The sequence below is a fragment of the Hipposideros armiger genome, unplaced genomic scaffold (genome assembly GCF_001890085.2).
Source record: "Hipposideros armiger isolate ML-2016 unplaced genomic scaffold, ASM189008v1 scaffold_286, whole genome shotgun sequence".
NCBI lineage: Eukaryota > Metazoa > Chordata > Mammalia > Chiroptera > Hipposideridae > Hipposideros > Hipposideros armiger.
The window spans coordinates 1,176,865-1,202,338 of record NW_017731636.1 but is presented as its reverse complement, the minus strand read 5'-3'; the positions used below and the strand labels follow the sequence as shown (position 1 = coordinate 1,202,338).

The 25,474-nt window shown below is 48.6% G+C and overlaps 1 protein-coding gene and 1 long non-coding RNA gene across 5 annotated transcripts in view; one reads left to right on the top strand and one right to left on the bottom strand.

Annotated features, from left to right (window-relative positions):
• Window positions 1-16,372, top strand: part of MGLL (monoglyceride lipase) — a 161,578-nt gene extending 145,206 nt beyond the window's left edge. For all 4 annotated transcript variants that reach the window (XM_019658660.1, XM_019658661.1, XM_019658663.1 and 1 more), the window contains 2 exons: window positions 10,556-10,771; window positions 13,274-16,372. In XM_019658660.1, the coding sequence (XP_019514205.1) occupies window positions 10,556-10,771; window positions 13,274-13,399 (342 nt within the window). In that variant the 3' untranslated portion in view covers window positions 13,400-16,372. The remainder of the gene's footprint in view (window positions 1-10,555; window positions 10,772-13,273) is intronic.
• A 4,204-nt stretch (window positions 16,373-20,576) lies between these two features.
• On the bottom strand, window positions 20,577-22,492 carry LOC109391243 (uncharacterized). Its single transcript, XR_002125766.1, has 2 exons — window positions 21,599-22,492; window positions 20,577-21,472 (listed from the first exon to the last, which is right to left on the bottom strand). It is a non-coding gene; the product is annotated as an uncharacterized LOC109391243 (long non-coding RNA).
• Window positions 22,493-25,474: the final 2,982 nt, after the last annotated feature.

The following is a 25,474-nucleotide window of genomic DNA, read 5'->3' as shown; positions in this document are numbered from 1 at the left end:
CTACTCACCTGATCTGGCCCCCAATGACTTCTTTCTTTACCTGAAGATAAAGGAAATATTGAAAGGAAGACATTTTGATGACATTCAGGACATCAAGGATAATACAACAACAGCTCTGATGGCCATTCCAGAGAAAGAGCTCCAAAATTGCTTTGAAGGGTGGACTAGGCACTGGCATCAGTGCATAGCTTCCCAAGGGGAGTACTTCAAAGGTGACCATAGTGATATTCAGCAATGAGGTATGTAGCACTTTCTCTAGGGTGAGTTTGTGAACTTAATTGTCCAACCTTCTATTCCCCAAAGACTTGTCTATTTGAGGCAGCTATAGTTTACCAATCCCTTAAAAAAAACAATGAGCCATTAGAATATTTCTTGGCACGTATAGCTCCATGTGGGGGCAGCTGGTGAATGGGTCTGCCTTGGTCTCGTGCCCTGCAATGTGAGGTCTGTTGATCTGTTCACCCCCTCCACCACCCCACCACCTGCTGACTCTGGGAGAAGCAGCTGTGAGCACAGGACAGTCAGGTCCGTGAAGTCAGTGACTTTAATAGCAGCAGAAAAGCCTGGGACTCTGTAGAGAGACTGTCAGGAGTAGTCCCAGCTGCCAGCCAGACCCAAGACAGAATGAGGCATTCTCCCTGCCCCACAGGCCAAACTAAGCTCATCCAAGTACCTTACCTTCATGTGGCTGAAAAAGGAGGTTGCATGCTCAGCTGAGCTCACACAGGAACACAGCCTTGGCAAAGCTCTCTCAAAAATGCCGTTGGATTTAACCCCCATTTATAAGAGGATCCAATGCAACTGACTTGGCAAGGCTTGGATAAGTGGTGGAGCCAGACAGAGCCCAGATGGGCCTCTGACCACAGAGGCTGCCTGCCTGCCCAAGGGATGTTTGGCTTCCACTGGCAAAGGGAATCAAAACAAAGAATGAAAAACCAAGCTTGTGAGGAAAGGAAAGAGCAAAGTCAGTCATCGGTTTTTCCCTCCAATTTAATTAAGGAAGTTTTCAAACCTACAGGAAAGTTGACACGGTGATGCAACACACCCATGTACTCCTCCCCAAGATTCACCAATTGGAAATATTCTGCCATACTTTCTTATCTATGCTAAAATATGAAAACATCAATATGGATATAGATTTTAAATCTTCTTAAAATTTACTGTGGTAAGATATACAAAACATAAAATTTTCCATCATAACCATTTTTAAGCATGCAGTGCAGTGGCATTAAGTACATCCACATTGTTGTGCAACCATCACCACCATCCATCTCCAGAACTTTTTCATCTTCCAAAACTGAAACTCTGTGCCCTAAACACTAACTTAAACTCTAACTTCCCATTCCCCTTCCCCCAGCCCCTGGTAACCACCGTCCTGCTTTCTGTCTCTGTGAATTTGACTACTCTAGGAACCTCATATATGTGGAATCATACAGTATTTGTCATTTTTTATCTGATTTATTTCACTAAGCATGATATCCTCTAGGTTCATCCATGTTGCAGCATGTGTCAAAATTTCCTTCCTTTTTAAGGTTAAATAATATTCATTTGTATGGCTAGACCACATTTTGTTTATTCAGTCATCCATCCGTGGATACCTGGGGTGCTTCTACCTCTTGGCTATTGTGGATTATGCTACTATGAACACAGTTGTGCAATATTCTCTTTGAGCCTTTTGGGTTTATACTCAGAAATGGGATTGCCTGGTTGTTTTGATTTGCATTTTCCTAATTATTACTGATGTTGAGCATCTTTTCATATCCTTATTGATTACTTATAAATTTTCTTTGGAGAAATGTCCCTGAAGTACTTTGTCCATTTTTTAATTAGGATGTTTGGTTTTTGGTGTTGAGTTGTGGACATTCGTTATGTATTGTGACATTAGCTCCTTATGAAATATGTGATTTGGAAATATTTTCTCCCATTCTGTGAGTTGCTTTTTTTACATTGATAGTATTCTTTGATGTGTTAAAGGTCTTCATTTTGATGTGATACAATTTATTTTTTCTTTTGTTGCCTAAACTTTTGATGTCATGTTAAAAAAAATTGCCAAATTCAATGTCATAAGTGGATACATTGTTTTGGCTGAATCTTTTGAAAGTAAGTTGCAAACACCTTGATACTTAACTCTTGAAGACTTCAGCATGTGTTGCCCCAGAGGAAGAACCAGAATAGGGACATTCACACGTGTATATAACCCCATGCCATTATTACACTTTTGAAAAGTGGCAACAATGCCCTATCATTATTGTGAGTCTAGTCCATATTCTGATTTCCTTAGTTGTCAATAACTTTTTTTTTTAAAGATTTTTATTGGGGAATTGGGGGGATGGGAACAGTGCTGGGAAATTGGGGGAAGGGGAACAGACAAGTTGCTGTCCTTTTGTTCTTCAGTCTAGTTGTGGAGGACGTTGCTTCACTGGCCCAAGTTGGCACCATCATTGCGCTCTTCCTGGGTGAGGCAGATCAGTCGCCGGCTTCTGGATGGTCGCTCACTGCGGCTGCTGGCCACTTACGCTGGCTGCTGGCTACATACGGTAGCCCATGGCTACCCACTGCAGCAGAGGCTGCAGCCTACGCCGTCACCTGTGACTCATGGCAGCCCAGCTCCAGGTTGAGCTGTTGTTCAGCATCTTAGCTATAGAGGGCAGTGTCACTGGCCCTCAAATGTGGGATCTGAACCGGGGCCCTCTGGCATCCCAAGCCAGCACTTAATCATCGCACCACTCAGCCGGCCCAGTTGTCAATAACTTTTAAGACTTTAAATCGTACAATCTTGCTGTTTGTGACCAGCAGTTAAGAAAGTAGTCCTGCAAGATCCCAGTAATTTTTTCTTGTTTCTCTTATTGATTCAATCTCTGGGCTTGTGGAAAGATGGCCGTAGCTGGTGTGATTGGGCAGACAATGTGGCAGCTGATTTCCTCTTCCTTGGGTGACCAGTCTGGGTCACCGAGCTACATCAGGGTCGCACTTCAGGGACCTCCATCCCAAAGGAGCAAGCGAGGTTGACTTTCTGCCTCACTTCTGGTTGTGAAGAACTTCTTCATCCCTCCAGAAGGAGGCCCCAGAGCCCTGCAGTAGGTGCATGCAAAATGTCTGTACCCACGTGTCCAGGGTCGTGACCTACCAGATGTCCAGGAGTACAAGCTTTAATAGCAAAAAGTAATTTGGGGGGAAAAATGTCCAGTAATTCACATGCCCTTGATTAAGTGGCAATTCATACATGTAATCTAATCCTGATGAATCTTCTTTATATCCAAAATAAACTGCAGCATTCTTATATCTGATGGCTCAGGAATTTCCACCACCAAAGTTGGGTGCCTGCTCTGGCAGTCATACCAGGAACTAGCCTCTGGTAAACAGGACTTGCTTTGCTCAACTGAGCCAGGGAGACTTTCTGCCAAGTCAGGCAGTGCCCTTATATCCCCTCTGCCATCCTGCAAGTGGCATGTCAAGTCAACAAACTTGCATGGAGCTCCCACTTTGGGCCAGGCCCTGAACTGGAGGCCGGGATACCCAATAAGTCATTCTGTCTTCTGGGGTCACAGTCACAGGGGGAGAAAGGCACATCAGTGATTCTGTTACAGAGGACAAAGAGTCAGAGGACTCGGAGGGAAGTGCAAAAAGGCCTGAGTCTAGACCCAGCTCTTCAGTTCTATCTCTTTGTGCCATAGTATGACCTTGGAACCCACACTCAGTTCACTGATCCTCAGGTCCCTTGGTGGTCCAGGCTGTAGTCTGGTACAGCATAGACACTAGGTAGATAGGAGCTGTTGTTATCACAGCTGTTTTTAAAGAAGATCTGCAAAGATCTACAGAAGCCAAGGGAAGAAAGGCACCAGTTTCACTAATAGTGTCTGAGCCCCTGTCAATGAGAGGAAACGCTTGAACTGGGCCTTAAAGAGGAACAGGGTTTTGCTGGCAGACAGGAGTAAGGGTATGGGAAAGGGGCATTCTGGAAACTAGAAATGTCAAGGGCAGTCCCCAGTCTGTTGGTACAGATGATGAACACTTGAAAGGAGCGGGAGCTGAGATAGCACACACAGTGTCACTGGGGAGGCCAGGGGGCTTCCTGGAGGAAGAGGCAGCTGAGCTAAGTGTCGAAAGAGAGGAAAAACTCTACAGGCAGCCAAGGCTGAGGGGACAGCCATGCAAGGACCCAGAGGTACAAGGGTGGGGAGGAGTGTTGAGGAAGGAGGCGGAGGAATGGCTGGATTCCCATCACATGTGGGCTTGCAATACACAGGAAGAGTTTGGACCTGGCCTTGCAGTGGGTGGGGAGCACAGCAGGGTCCTCAGGGACATGAGTGTTCAGGGAGAATCTGGGCACAGTGTGCTAGGGTGAGAATTGGTCAGACTAAGAATAGGGGACACGTGAAGAGAGAGACCAGGCACTGGCATTGCCAGGCGAGACCGTTTGTAGTGTTCTGTATGTTCTGTATTCAGGCCAATTTCTATGCTAAATTATTATTTACATTTAGAATATTCCACAAGCCTGATGTTCATAAGAACACAGCCCCATGAGCGACAGGAAAACAATACCAAGCAGCTCCACAGAGCCGACCTTTGCGGGGTTTTCCTCTTTCATGCCCAGTCATTCTTAGTTGAATGAACTAATGAGAGACCTTTTCCTCTAAAGCCGATGGGTGTCATTGCAGTGTGAAAAGCCCCTTTGCCAGCTGTAGCCAGTGAGCCCAGTGCAGAGGTTCCCCGCTGCCATATGATCTGCGCAGGGCTCCCAGTGCCCAGAGGTGCTGCTTCTCTGGTTGGGTTAAAGAAAGGTCGGCTCATTCATTCATTCAGCCAATATTGACTGTGGGTCTCCTATGCTAGGATACAGCGAAAGCAGGACAGACAAAGCCCTGCCCCGGGGCCGACACCCCAGTGGGGAGAGAGGCACACAAACACCTGGTTGAAGACGAGGGTGAGTCCAGGCCGGAAAAGGGTTGCTGGCCACAGGAGCCTGGCAGGTCCCTGAAGGGGTGAAGTCTGAATTGAGGCCCAAAAGAGGAGTGAATGTTAATGAGCCTAAGAGCAAGGAGCTGGAAAAGCCACTTGAGATGGAAGATGGAAGCCACTGTACATAGGAGAGGGTTTTCTATCATCCAAGTCTTTTCCACAACAAACTCTCATTCAAAACAAAGGTGGAAAATGAAGAGATTGTCTCTGCAAAGACATAACCGTTCGTTGTACGGGTCCCTTGGGTTTCTAGGTTTCACAGAGATCACTTGGGTAGAGTTGTTGTGTTCTCTCTCCAGTATGTCATAGAAGGCTATCGGATTTCCCTGTGATGAAAATGGATGGATGAAGAAAGGTCTAAACAATGGATGAAGGAAGTGGGAATTCTGAGATGGGCTCCAAAGCACAGGTGGAAGGATGAGGCTTCCGTAGGAAAAGGGAGGCGATTGGAGGGAAGGAGGGTCAGGAAAACCCAGCTGTAGACACACGTCGGTGACAGAGGGGGACTGCAGGAGATGCGGCCTACCGGGCTTCACTTCTCTGTGAAGTGGGAGCAATGTCATGTGAGGAGGGCACATACCTGTCTGGGCCCAGAAATGGGCCCCATCCCCTTTGGCAGTCTGTGAAGGGTGGCAACATGTGGGGCCCACCAAGTCATTTCACTGTCTGTCAAACCTAGATGTTTATGGTCCTCACCAGAGACCCACCCCTTTTTTTTCTGAGAAGTGCCACCTCCACAGCAACTGGCTGTCCTGTGAGTCCACAAGACTCACTTTTATTATACTTTCTCTTCTCTGGACAGGTGGCATAGCATGGTAAGTGTTTAAGAATGTGGGCCGGCTGAGTGGCTCAGTTGGTTAAGAGTTAGTTAAGAGTGCAAGCTCTGAACAACAGGGCCACCAGTTCGATTCCCACATGAGCCAGTGACACTGCACCCGAGCTGAGCACCTGAGCCGAGCTGCCACTGAGCTGCCAACAGGGGCTCAGCTGGTGAGAGCAGTGCTCCTAACAACAAGACTGCATGTTTGATGGTGGGCTACGCCCACCCATAACTAAGATTGAACTCAGCACCTTGAGCTGAGCTGCCTCCCAGATGGCTCAGTTGATAGAGCATGCGCTCTTAACAACAAGGCTGCCGGTTTGACTCCCGCATGGGATGGTGGCTCTGCCCACCCACAACTAAAGATTGTAACACAGCACCTTCAGCTTAGAGGCCACGAGCTGCCTACAGGCAGTCAGATGGCGACTGGCACCCTCCACAATTAAGATTGAAGAACAACAACTTGGCTGGTCCCCTCCCCAATTCCCCAATTAACCAAAAAAAGAAAAAAAAGAAATGCTGATGGTAAAGCCTGACTGCCTACATTCTTATCCTAGCTCTGCCCCTTACTTACTGTGTAATCTTGGGTGGGTCACCTAGCGTCTCTGAGCCTCTCTTCTTATGTATAAAATGGTGATGATAATAATAATAGTCCCTTTTGTGGGTTCCTGTGAAGATTCAATGAGCGAGCACAAGTAAAGTGCTTAACACAGCACCTGGCACAGAACTAAGGGCTCAATGGTTCATTATTTTAAATGTTATTCTAATTAAAAATGTAATTTTGCATTCCATCACAGAACAGATTTTTAAAAAATAGGTCAAGGGATTTGACTATAGGGATGGTGCCTAGATTTTGCTCAATGAAGTTTAAGAAAACTCCCAGCTGTGGATTACAGCTATATTTACTGTGCTTGAATTTAGGGCAAAGTTTCTCCCCCACAGAGAGACCATGTTCAAAAGTCAGAAGCCCCAGTTGGCATGTTTCTGGCTGTCAAGTTCAACCTTGCTGAGAGCTCTCAGAGCCCCAGAAAACAGGAAAGGTACTAGGGGATTGCTAAAACACACACAAGAGGCCAGGAAAATATTTACAGTCTGTGAAACTTAAAACTCAAGAGGAATCTTCAAGGTCCCCTCAGTGGGAAAACTGAGGCCCAGAAGAAGAGGGCCTCACCTAAGGTCATGTGGCTTTGGGTCTCTGAGGCAGAGAGGCCTGTAGCATGGAGTGGCTTTTCTCCCCTTGTTCCCAGTGTCAGGTTCAGAAGCAACCCACACGTCATCAACCTTGTTGTGGGACCAGACCCTGGGCATGGCATTGTGGCTACGTCATCTCATTGAATTTCCCTAGTGTCCTGTAAGGCACTTCTACTATCACCCCATTTCACAAATCAGCAAACTGAGTGTCAGAGAGAAGAGCCTTGCCCGCCCAGATCATGGTTGGGTGCTCCTCACTCCTCTGGTCTCATACTGTCAGTTGACCATGCCCCAGCCCCGGGAAAAAAGACAAAGTCTCATCCAGTAGAGGCACCCCCATAGGTCAGTCAACTGCAGCAAAGATGTGGTCACTTGGACCTGGACCCACAGCCTCTGTCTGACATGTCCCCAGCAGACACTGTTCTCAGTTGGCAGGAACAGTTGTGATCCAAAAATATGGGGGGAAGAGGGTGCAAGAGATAGTGCCAAAGACTTGGCCTTGGTGACCGTATTTCCCTATGTATAAGATGCACCCTTTTTCAAAAATTTTGGGGTCTAAAAACTGGGTGCGTCTTATACAGTGGTTGTAGATTTTTTAACTTGCGTTTCACGCAAAGTGATAAGGAGTTGTATGAATTTTATGATGAATAAAACTTTAGGTCAATAACTTTATGTAATACATTTTTTTCAAATTTTGGGCCCCAAAATTAAGGTGTGTCTTATACATGGGGAAATATGGTGTATGTTTTTAATTAAACATTTTTTGTCATTTCAAGAATGTTGTACAAATGGAATCATACAGGAAGTCATCTTTTGGGACTGACTTTTTCATCTTGAGTTTTGAATGGGCTTATTCTGTTGACCAGTGCTCTGGGCTCGGGCCTGGTCTAGAAGGGAGAGCTCTGTCCATCTCTTTCCTGGGGGAAACTGGAGATGTTCTCACCCTGCAATGAGGACTTGGGATGGATTTAGATCTTAAGCTCTCAAAAACACAAAGGCCGCTGTGGGCCAGAACGGTTACTTGAGGGGAGGGTTTGGGCCCTTTGAGCCTCAGTTTCCCCTTGACGTGTGGCCCTTCTGTTTGTTCCAAACCCCACTTTTCCTCTGTCCCTTGCCTCTTGCCCTAGCTGTGGCTCACACCAGGGGCCTGACCTTTCCCTGACATATCTGGTGGCTCCTTTCCCAGGCCCAGAACTGGCCATTGTGTAAACAGGGCCTGTGTGATCAAGATGTAGAAAATGAAGCCAAGAGCAGGAAGCCACTTGGGCCGTCAGAGCAATTAAACCCTGGAGCAGACTCCCCAAGGGGCCTCTTCTGGCCAGGACGTTTCAGGTCAGCAGGGCAAGGTGGCAGGCGCCTTCAGAAAGGAGGTGGTCAAGTGGGCTCTGGCCCTATGCTCTCATAGGACACATCTCCAGCAACCAGGGCCCAGTGGCATCAAATGGAGTGCTGTTAGCAGGGCTGCCAGCCTGCAGAGACCCAGACTCTGACAAAGGGGACTTAAATAGGAGAGAAGCTTATTTCTTTGCACAGTGACTTCTCAGTGTCACCTGCCCCACATGTTCCAATTCATCTTGTTGCTCGCTGTTCCTTGGGTGCAGTCCTTGTCCCTGAGGCCCTAACTGCCTCTTTACTCTGCCAGTGTTCTTGTAGGTGGGAGGAGGAAAAGAGGACACGCCTTGACTAGAGAGTACACCCAGCTTGGCTGCTCACTTTCCATTGGCCAACTGTTGTCACATGACCATACCTAACTGCAAGGGAGGCTGGGAGGTGTAGTCTTTATTCTGGTGGCTGTGTTCCAAATGAAACATCCAGGGTTCTATAGGGGAGAACGGGAACTGGGTAACAAATAACAGATAGGTTCCTCCTCCGCAAAACAGGAATAATGAGAGCCATTCCTCAAGATGGTGCTTATGAAGGTTATGAAGGTTAACCGGGCTTAACACTTGGTGCATCCACATAGGAAGAAAGAGCCCATAAATGTTAGCTATTCTTATTTCTTTTCACTAAATGAGACCTTGGACGTGATGCCCTGGCACCATGCTGGGCACAAAGTACATGTCTGGTCAGTGGTGCTGCAGTTGCCATTGCTTTTCGTCAGCCTCAGTTCTCAAAAAACTCTAAGCCCAGGGCTCTCTTTCCAAACAGAGCTCCTTGATGAGCAATGGATGTGGCCGTGCACTGAGCATGCGCTGCCCCTGCCAGTCTCTTCCCCTCTTAGCTCCCAAACAGATGGCATGGTTCTGCAGGATTCACGTCAACTCAGCTGCAAGAAGTGGCTTATCCATCTCATGGGGCTTTTCACAAATGGTCTGGTTTGCCTGCTTGGTGCCCAGCATGGAAGGAATCAGGGATGGCAGGGGTGACCCAGAAAAGCCTATCCCCTCTTGGCATGGATCCGGAATTCTGGACTAGGCCCTGTTGGGATGGTAACAGAAGAGAGGTATAGCCCCTGCCCTTGGAGAATCAGGCTGGACACTCTGCGAGCCTCACGGGCAGCTGGAAGCACATTTCCTTCTAGCTGTCCCTGAACTTTTCAACCCCATGGCCCTTCTGCTCCATTATCCAGTATCGACACCATGTGGCGCTTCTCCAACCAGTCAAGAGCCACTGGTAAAGACGAGGGAAATGAGAGAAGAGGTGTTGTGGCCTCACACCTGCGCATATGGGCCTGAGAGAGTTCTAGAGACTTCTCACCCAGTTTTTGTGGGCCAGTGCCCCATCTGGTGCCACAGTGAGCAGGCAATTCACTCTCTCATTAGAGGCAGGAGGAGTGAAACCAGGGAGAACAAGGACGGGGTGTCAGGGTAACCCCATGAAAGGCTGGGTCAGATTCTGAGCCATAAGCAGGGAGAGTATCAGAGTTAGGTCCTAGGCAGACTGATGATTGAGAAGGGAGAGCCCAGCCTCTGGTCATGGTCATGTCCCCGAGAGAGGCAGCAGCCGTTCGCAGCCCACAGGACATGGAGGCTGGAGCCCACCCCAGCCTGGACCTGCCCTGGACTTCACTTCTCCTGAAGCTCGTAGGATGGTACCTTGCCAAAGTGCCTCAGAGGCTCCTCACACCAGCCCCATGCTTTCTACCATGGCCCCCATTGTCCCTGCATTTTGCATGTGCCCCTCACCCACTTCTACCAGGTGGACACCAAGTCAGGGGAGACAGGAAAAAACAAAATCCACACAAACTAACACCAAAACACCTTCAGAACTCTTCCTGAGTGAAATAATCAAAGTGAACAATACAATGCTGCCTATATAAATATATAGATATAGATATAGATATAGATAGATAGATATATATAGATAGATAGATAGATAGATAGATAGATAGATAAATTAAATCTTGAAACTGTCTACAGGCACATGTTATGAATGTGGAATAAACAAAGTCTATGAAGAGAAGCATCGAAAGTAGTGCAACCATAGAAGGGCTGGCCACACGATTGGCTCTTCGCACCTGTGCCCCAGACCAAGCTGATCGAATGGAATCAGCTCTTCAGGCCAGAGAAGAAGGAAGAACTAACAGGAAATCGGGGAGTCCCCTGCCCATGAACTGGTAGAACCCTCTCTCTCTTTTCCCTCCAGGTGGATCTTTACATCACAGACCCCCTCATCTGCAGGGCAGGACTGAAAGTGTGCTTTGGCATCCAGCTGCTCAATGCTGTCTCGCGGGTCGAGCGGGCCCTCCCCAAGCTGACCTTGCCCTTCCTGCTGCTCCAGGGCTCTGCTGACCGCCTGTGCGACAGCAAAGGGGCCTATTTGCTCATGGAGTCTGCCAAGAGCCAGGACAAGACACTCAAGGTGAGCAGCTGCCCTCCCTCACTTCCCCAGGGTGGGGAAGGTGGCATCCCTTTGGGTGCATCTGCCCAGATCCTCCAGGGCCACCCCCAGGACAGGTATCTTGCTCCATTGGGAAATAAGTACCAGGAATAGGAGACAGCTGTTAATTCTAAGCAAAGATATGAGCCATTAGCTGATTGTTTGCATGAACAACCTTGAAAAGAAGAAAGAGTGAACACTCAGAAGATGTCCGTTCATGAAAAACAACAACAACAACAAAAACCCCACGACTGGACACTGGGCAAAGAAAGGTCTCCAAGAGCTTGTCTCCCACTTTGCCATGTCCAAGGTCCAATGGTGTTTGGCTGCCCAGCCTCCCGGGGGGTTGGTTTTCTGCACCAGCAGCAGCAGGACCAGCTGCCACCACCAGGGGCTCTGAGTGCCCAGTGCAATGGGACATGGCAGGATCTGGGCTGCAAGGGGATCAGCAAGAACAGGTCCCACAGAGGGGGTGGGACCTATGACTCAGCCACACGGCCTGTCAGACACACAGACCGCAGGGACTAACTCAAAGGGCCTTTCAGATGGAAAATGTGGTTTTGGGGTCCAGACATTCCTGTTTTTGTTTGTTTAATTGAACTGGGAAGAACCCTAACTGGGGGTATGGGAAGGAGGAGGAGTACCTACTGTGTACCTGTCAAGTGAGAGGTGACCCTGAAGGTCAGTTGGGCAGACCACAGCCCCAGTGCACTGACGAATAGGTGTGTCCCCAGACTATGCCACTATGGCCTGTGCAGTGGACACATGGAAGCCCTGAGTCCAGGGCCATTTTCTGCTAATTTATAATGAGAGCAGGCAACTCACTACAGATGCCACACTTACTGAGCGGTGGGGTCAGGATTCAAACTCACACCCTCTGACCCAAGGACACTGGTCCTCTTCATTCTTCGCTGTGTTGAAAAAATTCGCATGTCTTTGCAAACTGTCAAATGCTCCCCTCACACTGTTATGAATTGCAGACCCTGGCCCACACCGACTACCAGATAATAGACTCATGGGTGAATAGAAAGAAGGAGAAAAAGGAAAAGGAAAAATGGCTCTTATTAATGCTGGAGAATATAAAATGTCATGGGCATTTTGTAGTTTGGGTGAAGGCACCTCACAGATCATGCCCTTCGCCAGCAGGGAACCTTGGTGACACTACAAAAGGAGACCATGCGTAGCTGTCACTCTCCATTCATTCGTTTCTTCTTTAATCCAACTGTTTATTGAGCATTGACTTTGTGCCCGACCCAGACAGGCAAAGTCTCAACTTCCCCAAGCAGTCTATGTCCTAGCGGGATGAGCAACAAACCAAACAGGGTGACCATGATGGAGAGGGTTAGTGCCCTGAAGGAAATTAAGCAGAGGGTGGGGACAGGGGGACCAGAGAAGGGATGGAGCACCTAGTTTGGATGGACAGGCAAGCCTGAAAGCTGACAGTGACTAAAGCGGTGGAAGAACATTGCAGATTGAAGGAAGAGCAAGTTCGAAGATCAGAGTTGCAAAGATCTTGGTGTATGCAAGCTACCAGAAGGAAACCCGTGTGGTAGGAGTACTGAGCAGGGTGAGGGTGGTGTATGATGTGGGAGGGGCCTGGCAGCAGTGGAGGAGTCTGGACTTTTTCTCTTAGTGAAGTGAAGAAGCCACCAGAGTGTCCTGAGCTGGAGAGCAACATGCTCTGACTCCAGTTCTCAAAGTACCCCCCAGCTGCCAAGTGGAGACAAGAGAGGCAACAGGGACACCAGGTGCAAAGATGGTGTTGTCACTCAGACCAAGAGGATGGGCTTGGCCTGAGGTGATAGCAGTGAAGGCAGGGGACAGCCTGGCAGGACCTGGAGAGAAAGTGACTGTAGGGAGTGAGATCAAGTGATTAAGGCTTGAATCCTGAGCTTGGGCCTGCACAAGTGAGGAGTCTATGACACATGGAGATACAGACTTGGGAAATGTCAAGAGCTCCATTTTGAGATACCTATTAGAGAGTTCATTGGAAATTTGGGGAAAGAATGGAAAAAAACTACAAGAGGAAAGTGTTTCTAGAAGGCTAGCAGCTTTTGACTGTTGCTGAGAGTCAAATAATATGGGAGCAAAAGTGTTCCTTGTCTACTCCAACTGAAGGTCACTGGAGCCTGTGCCAAGCATAGTTGCTGTGGGTTGGCGGGAGTGAAAGTAGACTGGGATTAGCTGAGGTCCAAGTGGAAGGCAAGGAAGTGAAGATGGAATGGAAATCACTGTTTTGAGATGGAGGCAGAGACCAGGTCCACAGCTGGAGAGAGAAGTGGAATGAAGAGAAAGTATGTGTGGATTTAGGAAAGGAAGTGCTAGAACATATTGAGACATTTTAATTTATTTGAACCATCATCTAATCGAAAGGCATTGGCACCATGAAGACAGGAGTCCTGGGGGCATGGAGAGAGTGTGACCGCCCGTCCGCTGCACCTGTCACTTCCTGTAGCCCTGATTTCCTGTCTCTCCTAATTGCAGATTTACGAAGGTGCCTACCATGTTCTCCACAAAGAGCTTCCTGAAGTAACCAACTCTGTCTTCCATGAAATAAACATGTGGATCTCTCAAAGGACAGCGGCAGCGAGAACAGGGTCCCCGCCCTGAGGGCACTGTCCAGGCAGCTGTCCCACAGTTGGGGAAGTGGGCACAGGAAGGGCAGGAGCTGGCTTCTCAGATGTGGCTTGCAAAAAAAAAAACAAAAACCAAAAAACAAACTAACAAAAAAACAAAATCATAAATTGGAGGAATCCCTAACATAATTTACTAAAGAAAAAAAAAGACATTCTTGTCACAGATGTTAGGCTGTCTGTCACTGGATCTCCCTTAAAGGGTAGACGTTAAAACAGAGGAGGGTCAAAGGCAGTTTTCCAGAGATGGACCGTGCTGGACATAGCACAGCCTCTTCCCTGCCTCTCCTAGCTCCTGCAAGGGTCCCAGGAATTCCTGGTGTTCCAGGACACCTGACTGCAATAATTGGAGGAGTCCCCCTCCTGTTCACCCCTCCAGTCCCACCCCCACACCGCCCCACCTGCCTCACTCTGTGGCTTTTCTCTGACCGTGGTGGGATTGGGATGGCTGGCGTCAGCTTGCTGGGCAACTCATGTGCCCTCAGAGGCCCAGAAAATGCCTGGCACTTCCTCATAATGCATGGCCCCCCATGACCCATGGCGGCTCCTTGTCAGTGGGAGCCGGGCTTTCAGGGAACGGCCTTGGCCCAGAGAGAGAAGTTGGCAGGAGACCGTACCCCACCCTTCCCACCAGGGAACCTGAAGCTGCCCACTGAGAACTGTGTGTTCAGGGGCTGCTATTCCTTACGTGACTCATTTTACCTGACGTGATGAGAGAATGATTGTATTGAAGAGGAAATCTCTAATAGAAAATGTTTATTCTAAAGCTATTTGGGTGGGTGGAACCAAGGGGGCTTGGAGGCACAAGAGCCTGATGTCTCTGCTCAGGATCGAGACAAGCTGGCCAGGGACCCTGTGCGCCAGGCGCCAAGGCGCAGCCCCCGGGAGGGAGGGCCTGGCGCGCCAGCAGTGGCAGTGGCAGGCTCGTCCCTGGTCCCTGCCTGCCTGGGCCCACAGCTGCCCTGGGAGCTTGGTGCCGGCAGCATAGCTACCTCTGGTGGCAGGAGAAGGGAGTCCCAACTCTGGGGCCCTGCAGCCCTGAGGCCGCAGCAGCGCGGGCAGGTGAGGCTGACTGACAGGGCCTTTCCCAGCCAAGGCCCTGCAGCACCCGACCAGCGTTTTTCAGGTGTCAACCCCCGCAACCCGTGGCCCTCACTTAGTGTCAGCAATAAACAGAGATCACCAGTCACCGCTGGAATACCTTCCTTCTCAATGGGACTTGCTGTGACCTCACAAGGCTCCTTAGTGCAACTATGACCGTGGCAGGGGGGCAGGGAAGGGTGAGGGTGGCAGAGCTACTGGAACCCCATGGAAAGTGCAGGCAGGGGTCCCAGGCTGTAGAAGAGGCGGCTGCTCCCCGACAGAGCCTCTGACACTAGCAGTTGGGGCTCCCGCCCCTCGTCCTCCAGCAGCAAAACTGCTGCCCCTCACCCACACCCTGTTCTTAAGGGGCTTTTTCTTGGCCCCTCCACCCTCCCTCCAGGGATCTGCCCACACCATGTCAGAGCTAGAACTGATCCCCCTCCGATAGGCAGCGCAGTCATGCTTGCCAAGGGCCCAGGTTTGTGAGGTGAAGCTCCCAGGCACCCACCCCATGGAGGGCAGGGCCCAGGTCCCCACAGAGAGCAGCTTCCATTGCTCCATCGTATTTGTCTGGCTTCTCTTTGAGGGAGGAAAAGTGTAAGAAATGCACTGAGAGAGAAGGTCGGCTCACGTTCAGCTGGCAGCTGTATGAATGTTTGTGCTCCTCAGCTAAGGAAAAGCAGAAACTACACTGCAAATTCCCAAACCCGTAAGATGTCCATGAGCCTAGACCTGGAATTCTCACTGGAGCTGTGATAGCTCAGGTCACACAAAGCCCCACACCTCCCAGCCACCCCACCCCCACTCCACCTCTCCCAGAAGCATGTGATGGCAACACCATTTCCCAAATTAAATATCAGGCACATGGTTTGACCAGGAATCTTTTGGATGCATGAATTTATATGATAGCTGTTACAGAGACAAATTTAGTCACACATATCTGTTTTAAGAATTGCCTATGTTACAAAGAAAAAAAATATTTGAAACCGGGACTGACTCTTAATCTAGGAGAGGGGACAGGACGGAACCATGTCACGCCTGCCTAATGAAGAAGGGGTCAGCTCAAGAGCCAGACATCAGTTGTGTCTGGAGTTTTACCTGGGGCACTCCAGGAGAACTGTGCGAGCCTCCGGTTGAGTTCACACTCAAAGTTTACAGCTCGGTGTTGATATCCGGAGCTTCAAAGTTGTGCCATGGCAGCAGAGCAGACGCGCTGGGCTTGGAAGGGAAGCTAGATCACACACAACCTGGCCTTGGAAAGGTGAGAGAAGGGCAAAGGCCAGCCATGGAGGAGACCCCAGAGATGCAGCTGACCCAAGTCCATCTAGGGGGATGGATACATCGGGATACTAGGCTGAAGCACTGATGTGAATACATCTTCCCCTGCAACCTAGAGGTCATGCTGGTCCATACAGAAATGGGTTTCATGCCTGAATATCTTCCTTGGCAAAGATGCCACCTGCAGTCAGTGGGAGTCCCAACCCCAACGGGCCCCATTTCTTTGCAGGGATGGGGGATGGATGGGCAGCCTCCCTGTCGCCCAGTGGCAACTCCAGCTTCCTCCTCTGCTTCTGGGAGGCACTGGGGCTCAAGGCGAGAGCGTAAAAGGGTGCTCTGAACACCCACCTGACTCTGCTCAGCATCCCATGTCAAAGCCCTCAGCTACCTTTTCTATCTCTCACCATACTGACATAAACCCATTAGGATCACAATGATTTTCCAAGCAATTCACCTGTTTGCTATTATCACTGCAGCTTGACATATCCCTACATGTATGCTCTTAGTGGGGACACGTGTATCAGTTTAGAACTATTAAAGGAACCAATGTATGCCACAGCTAATCCTAATAAACCAGATGTTTTCTGAATGGTGGTGTCTATCTGTCTGTCTGTCTGTCTGTCTGATCTGAGACTATAACAGTCCCTAAAGAGAGAGAAGCATTGAGAGCATGGGCTGAGTCAGTCACCTGATACAAACCCATGAGTGTGCACTTGATTTTCTGTCCTCTGCATTCTGGGACTTCTGCTCCAGGAGCAGACTGCATGCATTCTGTTATGTTGCAGACTTGGCCATACTGCATACTGGAGGAGCTGGGCCACCCCCAGCTCTGGACCACATGGCTAACCGCTTCCTCCACAGTGCCACATGGATGCCTGATGCATCCAGAAACAAGCTCTGATCTTCACCGCCACTCCAGCTCCACCCCGGGCCTTGTCCATCTCGGCACAGGGCACCCCAGCTGTCCTGCTGCTCAGGCCAAAGCTCTGGCCAGCATTTTACACTCCTCTCAGTACCCACAAACGTGGCCCAGCAGTAAATCCTGTCACCTCTGCCCCCATTTCTCCATGCCCCCACTGCCCCACAGCTATCACCATCTCTTACTGCCTCAGGGGATGCCCCACCTCCCCCCTCGCACTCCTTCAGTCTTTTTTCCACACAATGACCAGAGGGGTGTTAAATGAGTCAGACGATGATCTTTTTCTCTCAAAATCCTCCTGTGGCCCCATCCCACTCAGACACAGACCACAGTCCTTACTGAGCCTACAGATCCTGGGCGTGGCCACCCTGCCTTTGCCCGCCTCCAGTATCCACCGACCCCCACACACCAGCCTCCTTGCTGGCCACCTTTTCCATGAAGCCTTTCCTGACCACCCTGTCCACAATCACTGCACCATCCTGGACCCTGCCCTGCCTTCTTTTCCTCCAACACGCTGATTGCCATCTGATACCCTCCATGTTCTGCTTGTCTACTCAGTAGCTCTCTGTCTCTGCCACTGGAATGAACTGCAAGAAGCTTGGGTCCCTGTATTCTACCTCTGTCTGCTTTCCATGGGGTCCCTGATAAAAAATGGTCCAGTGAGGGAGGGAAGGATGGGCAGGGGAGAGGGAATGAGTGAATAAAGGAGGGAGGGAGGGAGGGAGGGAGGGAGGAAGGGGGGAGGGACAAATGTCCTCTCTGGGCTAGGTACTGAGTTTGGCACTGGGGTTATTATGGACGCTGGGTCAACTTCATGCATGTTCAACCCATGCAGTCACCCAGGGGCCCACACTTAGAAGGGCCCCATGTTTTGTTTAGTGCTATGATATTGCTGTCTTGAAATTCTCAATCATTTCTGAACAAGGGCTTTGTATATTGTTCTCCACTGGGCCCCCCACACAGGGAGTGGGCCCTGTGGGTATGGCTGGAGCTGGCCCTGCCCTGGCCTTGCCCTCTCTGTAGACATTTCTCCAAGGGCTGCAGACATGAAGGACAATCTGCTTCTCCCAGGCCCTTCCTTTCTACTTATACCTGACCAAATTCTACCCTAAGCCTGAGCCAAACCTGGCCTTTTTCTGCCTCCTGTGAGCATTCAGGACTATCGGAAGCACCCGTGATGTGCCTGCCAGGCACGGCACCTGACCCTGGGGCTGCCCCACAGGATGAAGAGAGCGTGACACAAACTTGCCACCCCAGCACCTAATAGCAGAGGAGCAAGAAGAGAGAGCACACAGTGGAGCCAGCCTAGCAGGCTAGCATGCTCTCCAGAGGTGGCCCTTTGGGAGAGCAGGGAGATAAGTGGGAGTGGGGCACACAGGGCTTGTGGCCAAGGAGGCTCAAGGCAAGACTTGGGGTTGGAGATCCGTCCCAGAACTGCAATTTCAGAATGGCTGGAGGAAATCTAGGGCAACCCTCACCAGCACCCAACCAAGGGTAGTGTGGTGAATGGAGCCTGTGGGGTAGGTGCAGAGCCAGACCAGCTGCAGTGGGGAGCCAACAGCCCTGGCTTGATAGGGTTTCATTGGAACACAGAGAGAGCTGCCCCTGTGGGAAGGGGACACCTGTCAGGCTGGGACTTCAGATAGAGGACACAGCCATGACCAAGATGGAGGCTAGCAGGGAGGAGAGAGCCCACCTCTTTCTCCTGCCGTCTTCCACTCCCCTGGACCTGCAGTCTTGAGTATGAAGCTTCTAAGCCCATAGTCCAAAATGGCTGCTTAAGCTCCTGCCGCTGCATCTTTGTTCCAGCCAACCAGGGGGGAAGAAAGGAAAGGGGTAGGCATGTGCCTTTCAAGGAATAAAGCAGAGATCGCATCTAGTACTTCAGCTCACATCTAGAACCTGGTTAAGGAAGGCTGGGAAATGCCAGGTGCCCATGATAAAAGGCTCAGATATCAGGGACAGCCAGCAGGCTGCACCCAGAATGAAGTGTGCACACCGAGGCTTTCAGGAAGGGGAGACCCAGGCTCAGTATCAGCCTGGAAGACACCAACAGGGTGATGAGAATGGGCTGCAGGTGAGGCAGGGCACTAATTAGGACTGTGGAAGTGGGGCAAAGAAGTGGAAACTGAAGAGGTAAAATCAACAAGGTTTGGTGACCAACTAAGTTTGAGGGCCAAGGAATCAGGAGAGAACATACGGAACATGGGTCTAGCTCTAAAAAGCTCTATAAAGTGTCGACATAAAAAAAAGTCTAAACCTGTGGAGAATTTTTATGAGCTTACTTGAGTCAAACTGACAACATATGCCGGAGAGCAAGATCTCAAATGCTTCCAAGAATAACAGTTTTGCAGCTTCTTTTATGCATTTGAAATTAAGGAAGGAACGTAAAGAAGGTTATATGAGGTGGGAGAAAACAAAGCAGGGATTGGATTACAGGAGAGTTAACAAGATTATGTGCTTTTCTAAGGGTGGTTATGCCTTCCAGGGGTATTATTTCTAGCATCTCAAAGATGTGTTAGCCTAGATGTACAAAACAATGGACAGGTATGGCTTAAAACCTTTCACTAAAGAAGTTGTAGGCCTAGGGTGTGACTACCTACCATGACCTGGAATTCCATAAATTCCAGTTAGGAATTTATGATCAGATCACCCTGGGAGATTACTTTCCATAGAGCTTTTTTTCTACACAAAAGGAAAGGTTACAAAATCTGCCCAAATTGCTTGTGTTGTATCTTCCAGGAGAGAATGGAAATTCACATTGATTGAGCCCCCACTACAGCGGGGAGCTTCGGCCTGCATTTAATTTGGTCAGCATGGCTTGCATTTAATTTTCACACCAGCTTTGGGTGTTGTTGCTCCTGAAACAGGGCCTGGTTGGCATCCCCATAGTAGAAGCCTCTCCACATTCCTGGCCTCACCTTTACTTGACCTACCTATAGCTTAACAATAGATCATTTCCCTGTCCCCTGTCCCACCCAGTTCCCTGTTTTAGAAAATTACCCTGAAACTTATGATTAATACCCTTAGGCTTATTGATCACAATCTCAATGGTTCCTGGGTTGCTGACACCACCATTGAATCACGTGGCCACAGGGAAGGCTCCATGCAGACCCCTGGAACCATCACATACTCCCTGGAGGAACCCTTAAAAACCTTTTTTCCCTTAAAAACCCCAAGCTGGTCTGAGAATGTGACGGCAGTTTTTTGAGGTGTTAACCCACTGCCTTCTCAGACCACCGGTGCTCTGATAATAAACTCTTGTCCTACGACCCAACTCGTGTGTCGGTCTATTGGCTGAGCGGCGCAGGCAGCACGAGCCTCGGACTCGTTTGGCCTCCGGTTTCACTCCCGTTTAAGTAAATTGAGGCTCCAAGGGATTCGGTGATTTGTTCAAAACCAGACGCTGAGTCCCAGCCTAAGTCTCCTGACTCAGGTGCCAGGAACCCTGCTGCCTCCCAGGTGCAGAGTGCAAGTACAACTCTCCTATCTTAAGCCCCCCACCCCCACCCACCCCCAGGGACTGGTATTGTCTGAGGGCAGCTTCCTGACTCAGGGCAGAAATTCCCTGAGGCCTGAGGGCCCCAGGGCCTCTTCCTTCAGAAGTGCCTGCCTCTGAGGCCTCTGGTACAGACTTTTCCCAAAGTGAGATTTTTATGCCTTCAAAATGTCTGATCCAGATCCTAATGTTCCCGGATAGAGGAGCCCTTCTCGGCAAGATGTCCCGCCTTGGCTTTCACACCAGGGGTCGAACCAGAGCCTTGGGGAGAAAAACTGGGAAACTTAGCCACCACGTTGGCAGGGGTTGGGCCCTTCTTGGCGCGGTGTCCAGGTTCTTGGTGTCTCAAGCAAAGAATTGAATGACACACAGAGGTAAAGTGGTGAAAAAAGTTTATTAGAAGAGATAGTATACTCCAAAGAATTAGGAGTGGGCCAAGCACAAAGAAAAGCAACTCAAGGCCATTGTTAGGAGAAAAAGTACACTCCAAAGAGTTTGGAGGGGGCCCCCGAGCAAAAGCCAGCTCAAGAGGCTCAAGGCCTCAAGACTCAAGGTGCTCAATGGCTCAAAGGGATCAAGGGGCTCAAGATTCAAAGGGCTCAAGGCTCAAGGCTGCATTATTAGAAGAAAAAGTACACTCCAAAGGGTTTGGAGTGGGCCCTGAGCAAAGGCAAGGCTCAAGATGCTCCAAGGGCTGTGGTTCGCAGCAGCCTGGGGGTTTTATCTTATTTCGCCTGGGCCAGGATGGGCTGTTCCTCACCAGGCGCGGGACCGCTTGATTAACACCTGTGATTGATAAGGGGCCATGTCCCTTCCCAGAGTTCAGTCTGTTATAATGATATTAATGAACTTCTGGGCATATGTGTTACAATGATTGTATAATGAGGCTAGGGTGAGATGGAGGTCCTGGTGGCCTCTACCATGGTTAATGCTTAGGGCAGATAAGGGAAGAATTTGGGAGGTCTCCAGGCGGTGCTCCCCATAGATTGTGTTTGATGTGCAGGAATGCAGAGACACAATTACCTCTAACCAATTAGTCTCTAACTGCCTGCCTTATTTCTTCTAAGAGATGTGGTCCCTGTAAATCTCTGTGGGGAGTTGAGGGACGGGAAGTCTCTTCTTCTGTATCTGCTTCCAGCTGAGAAGGGGGATAGAGGTGTCCCTGCCTATTGGGGATTCACAAAACTCACCCTATCTGATCTTAAATCATAAAAAGGGGGTTGAGTTGCACTGGAAGCCTCGCTGGGACATAATTTGTATCCCGACGGCCCCTAGATGAGGAGAGACAGATGTTAGTTAATAAACTAAAAGCACTGGCTCCAGGGATGGGACTCAAAGCCCCAAACTCTGGCAACAGCACTCCTAATTTTGTGATGCCAGTGAGATGGCAGCCTCACCCTGTCTTGGGTTCCTCAGTCTACTGCAGCGAGAGGGGGCATTGAAGGCTGTGTAGTTTTCTAGGTAGAGGAAAGAACATGTGATACTGGGGCAGTCCTCCATTCCTTTCTGGGGCCATGCCTTCTGTTCAGGAGCTCAGGATTGCGGAGGCCACCTGAGGCGGTCTGAATGAACACACATTTTCCTGTGCACACAGAAGCTGCAATGACATCTTTATGGTCATGTCATTCTTGTTTATTTTCAGGTGGGGAGGATATTTATAAGATGGGTGAAAAAATATTTTATTTTTTCCGTTATAGACTTACCTCACATAACAACTGTTTGGGTCAGGGTCATAATTAGAGTGTGGCAAGTGAGGCATTCATCTTAATACAAAATGTAAGGAGGCACCAAAAATCTTAGTCATCAAGTTAAGTAACATTGTAATGTAATTTTGTAAATCAAAGTTAATGCAAAAAAATCATAATGAACCAAAAAACATTTTAAATAAAGATAGGATCTGGCTTTTCATTTTGCTCCCAATTTCAGTATGACCCAACACAGCACTGCTACTGATCTCATCTGTGCCCCACTCTACCATTACTTCTTTTCTCTTCTTGGGGGTGCAACCAGCTGTCCCTTAACATTATATGTATAAATTGTGTTTCTTTTCCATTGTTGCTTATTTTGTCAGTGTTTAGTTGATCTATTTTTCCATCTGTGAAAAATATGCAGATATCTTGAGTTGGGATAGAATGCACATATTTCTCAATAACATTTAAAGAAATTCTTTTTTCATTGAGCAGTTTTGCACTTAGAGGCAGGAATGAATTTAAATTAAGTGAGGGAGGGCCGGCCGAGTGGCGCGATGGTTAAGAACTCGCTTGGGATGCCAGAGGGCCCCGGTTCGGATCCCACATATGAGGGCCAGTGACACTGCCCTCTACAGCTAAGATGCTGAACAACAGCTCAACCTGGAGCTGGGCTGCCATGAGTCGCCGGCGACGGTGTAGGCTGCAGTCCCTGTGGCAGTGGGTTGCCATGGGCTACCGTATGTAGCCAGCAGCCAGCGTGAGCGGCCAGCAGCCGCAGTGAGTGGCCGTCCAGAAGCCGGCGACTGATCTGCCTCGCCAGAGAAGAGCGCAATGATGGTGCCAACTTGGGCCAGTGAAGCAACGTCCTCAACAACTAGATTGAAGAACAAGACAACAGCAACTTGTCTGTTCCCCTTCCCCCAATTCCCCAGCACTGTTCCCATTCCCCCAATTCCCCCAATAAAAATTTTTAAAAAAAAAAAATTAAGTGAGGGAAATATGTGCTTTTTCATTCTAAAAGTAGTACAGCCACACTATGAAAACTACATACAAGTTAGATGAACTCCCAACTCTCACTCAGCACTCCTCCGTTCTTTTCTGGGAACCACGCCTTCTGATCAGCTCGGGGTTGTGGAGGCCACTGTAGGCAGCCTGAATGAGCACGCGTTTCCCTGTGCACACAGAAGCTGCACTGATGTCTTTATGGTTGTGTCTATTCTACAATTTCCTTCCATGCTTACAACTTAGGCTGTTTGCGTAGGTTTCCTGTTTATTTGCAACACTGCATGGGGCACCTTTGTACAGAAAGCCTTTCCCCATCTTAGACCAAAAGTAGCCATGAAAATGAGGAAGGTGTGGCACATTGGTGTGATGGCAGTCCTGGGGAGTGTAACTCTCCTGGCCCCAATGCTTCCCAGCTGGATCACCTCACTGCAACAGCAGAACCAGCTCAAAATTGTACTATCCTGTTTAACAAAATACTGAGCTTCTCTTCAGAGACAAAAGACCAAAACCACAAGACATGCAGCTGAAGGATGCGCAGAGAAAACTCTGACCTCCAGCTGCACCCAGAACCGAAGTCCCCCCCGCCCAACTGTCCCCCAAGGAACCAAAGGATCAGGATATAACTGGTACTTGAACACTGATGGAACCCTTTCAGAAAGCCAAGAGTTAGTTGTCCAGGAAGACCCATTGTTGGGGCCCTTTTACTATATATGGCCAAGGTCCAAGGTCTTCCAATTAATATTTGCCCCACCAGCACTTCTGCATACCTGTTCCTCTTAGCTCCTTAAAAACCCTAAACCTAGTCCAGTGAGCCAAGTGGATTTGAGGCATCTACCATCTCCTCGATTGGCAGCTTTTCAATCAACAAACCTTTCCTTACTCCAAACTCTGACATTTTGAATTTTAACCTTTGAAGCATTGGGTACATAGACTTTGTTTGGTTTGGTAACATCACTATTCTTCTATCAATAAACAACTGAGGTATCAGTTCCAGAGTATTTTCCCTTAAACCCTCTTCATGTATGGTTTGTTAAAAAACAAATTCAAGCAAGTAAATGTGAAGATCTAATTGGCTTTATTAAGCAATTCTTAAATTGGGCAGCCTTCTACAAGGTCTGACAATTAAGTGTGTGAACTCATCCTAGAAAAAGTGCTACATACCTCATCGCTGAATATCACTATGGTCACCGCCTTCGAAGTACTCCCTTTGGGAAGCTATGCACCAATGCCAGTGCCTAGTCCACCCTTCAAAGCAATTTTAGAACTCTTTTTCTAGAATGGCCATCAGAGCTGTTGTCGCATTACCGTTGATGTCCTCAGTGTCATCCAAATGTCCTTTCAATATTTCAATATTGGGGGTCAGATCAGGTGAGCAGGGAAGGTGTTCCAATGCAATTATTTGTTTACTGGCTAAAAACTCCCTCACAGACAGTGCCATGTGAGCTGGTGCACTGTCATGATGCAAGAGCCAAGCCATGAATTGTTGGCAAAAAATTCAGGTCATTTTCATCTAACTTTTTCACGCAGCCTTTTCAGCACTTCCAAATAGTAAACTTGGTTAACTGTTTGTCCAGTTGGTACAAATTCATAATGAATAATCCCTCTGTATCAAAAAAATGGTTAGCAACATCATTTTGACTCTTGAATTAGACTGATGGAACGTTTTTGGTCGTGGCTGACTTCCATCGTGTACTTTGATGCTTTGTTTCAGGGTCGTATTGGTACACCCATGTTTCATCACCAGTGATAACATGGCCCAAAACATTGTCTTGCCTCTCCAAAAGGTCTTGGCAAACATCAACTCTCCTTTGCTTTTGTTCATTGGTGTTCATTTGGGACCATTTTTTGCTCACACCTTTCTCATGCCAAGATTTTCCTAACTTGTTTTTCTATTGGTTTTCTTGGTCTACTATGCTTCTCACAGTCAGCTAACAATTTTGATGCACAATTTGATTAATTTTTGCAATGTTTTCGTCAGTTCTGCTTGTTACTGGCCGCCCTGACCTCTCTTCATCAGTGACACGTTCTCTCCCCTCAGAAAAACATGTAATCCATTTGTACATTGATGTTTTCTTCATGGCATTATCCCCATAAACTTGGACTAACATGTCCCTGATTTCACTTCCACTCTTGCCAAGTTCAAGAAATTTAATGTTTGCTCATTGCTCTAATTCAAGCTCATTCTCATGATAGCATACAAAAACACTCAACAATGAATACCACTCAGCAAGACACCGCCAAACATCAGTCAACATGAACACAGCTGTGAGACACTGATATACCGAGGTAATGAAACCTTACTGAGCTGTTTGTACAGTGCTGCCAGTTTAAGCATATGGTAGCAAATTAGCGAACTTAATTGTCAGACCTCATATCTAACAACTACAAGGGCACTCACTCTGAGTTGTACAAAATGGAAAGATTTTATAGGAAGAAAAGTGGGGCAAGGGAGCTATTGGCTAAAGAAAAGCTTGTTTCTTTTGCCACACATCTTTTCTTTGGGGGAGAATAGGAAGGGTTTTTATAATGTAGACTGCCTCTTCTCTCTACAAGGGATAGGGATAGGGATAGGGATAG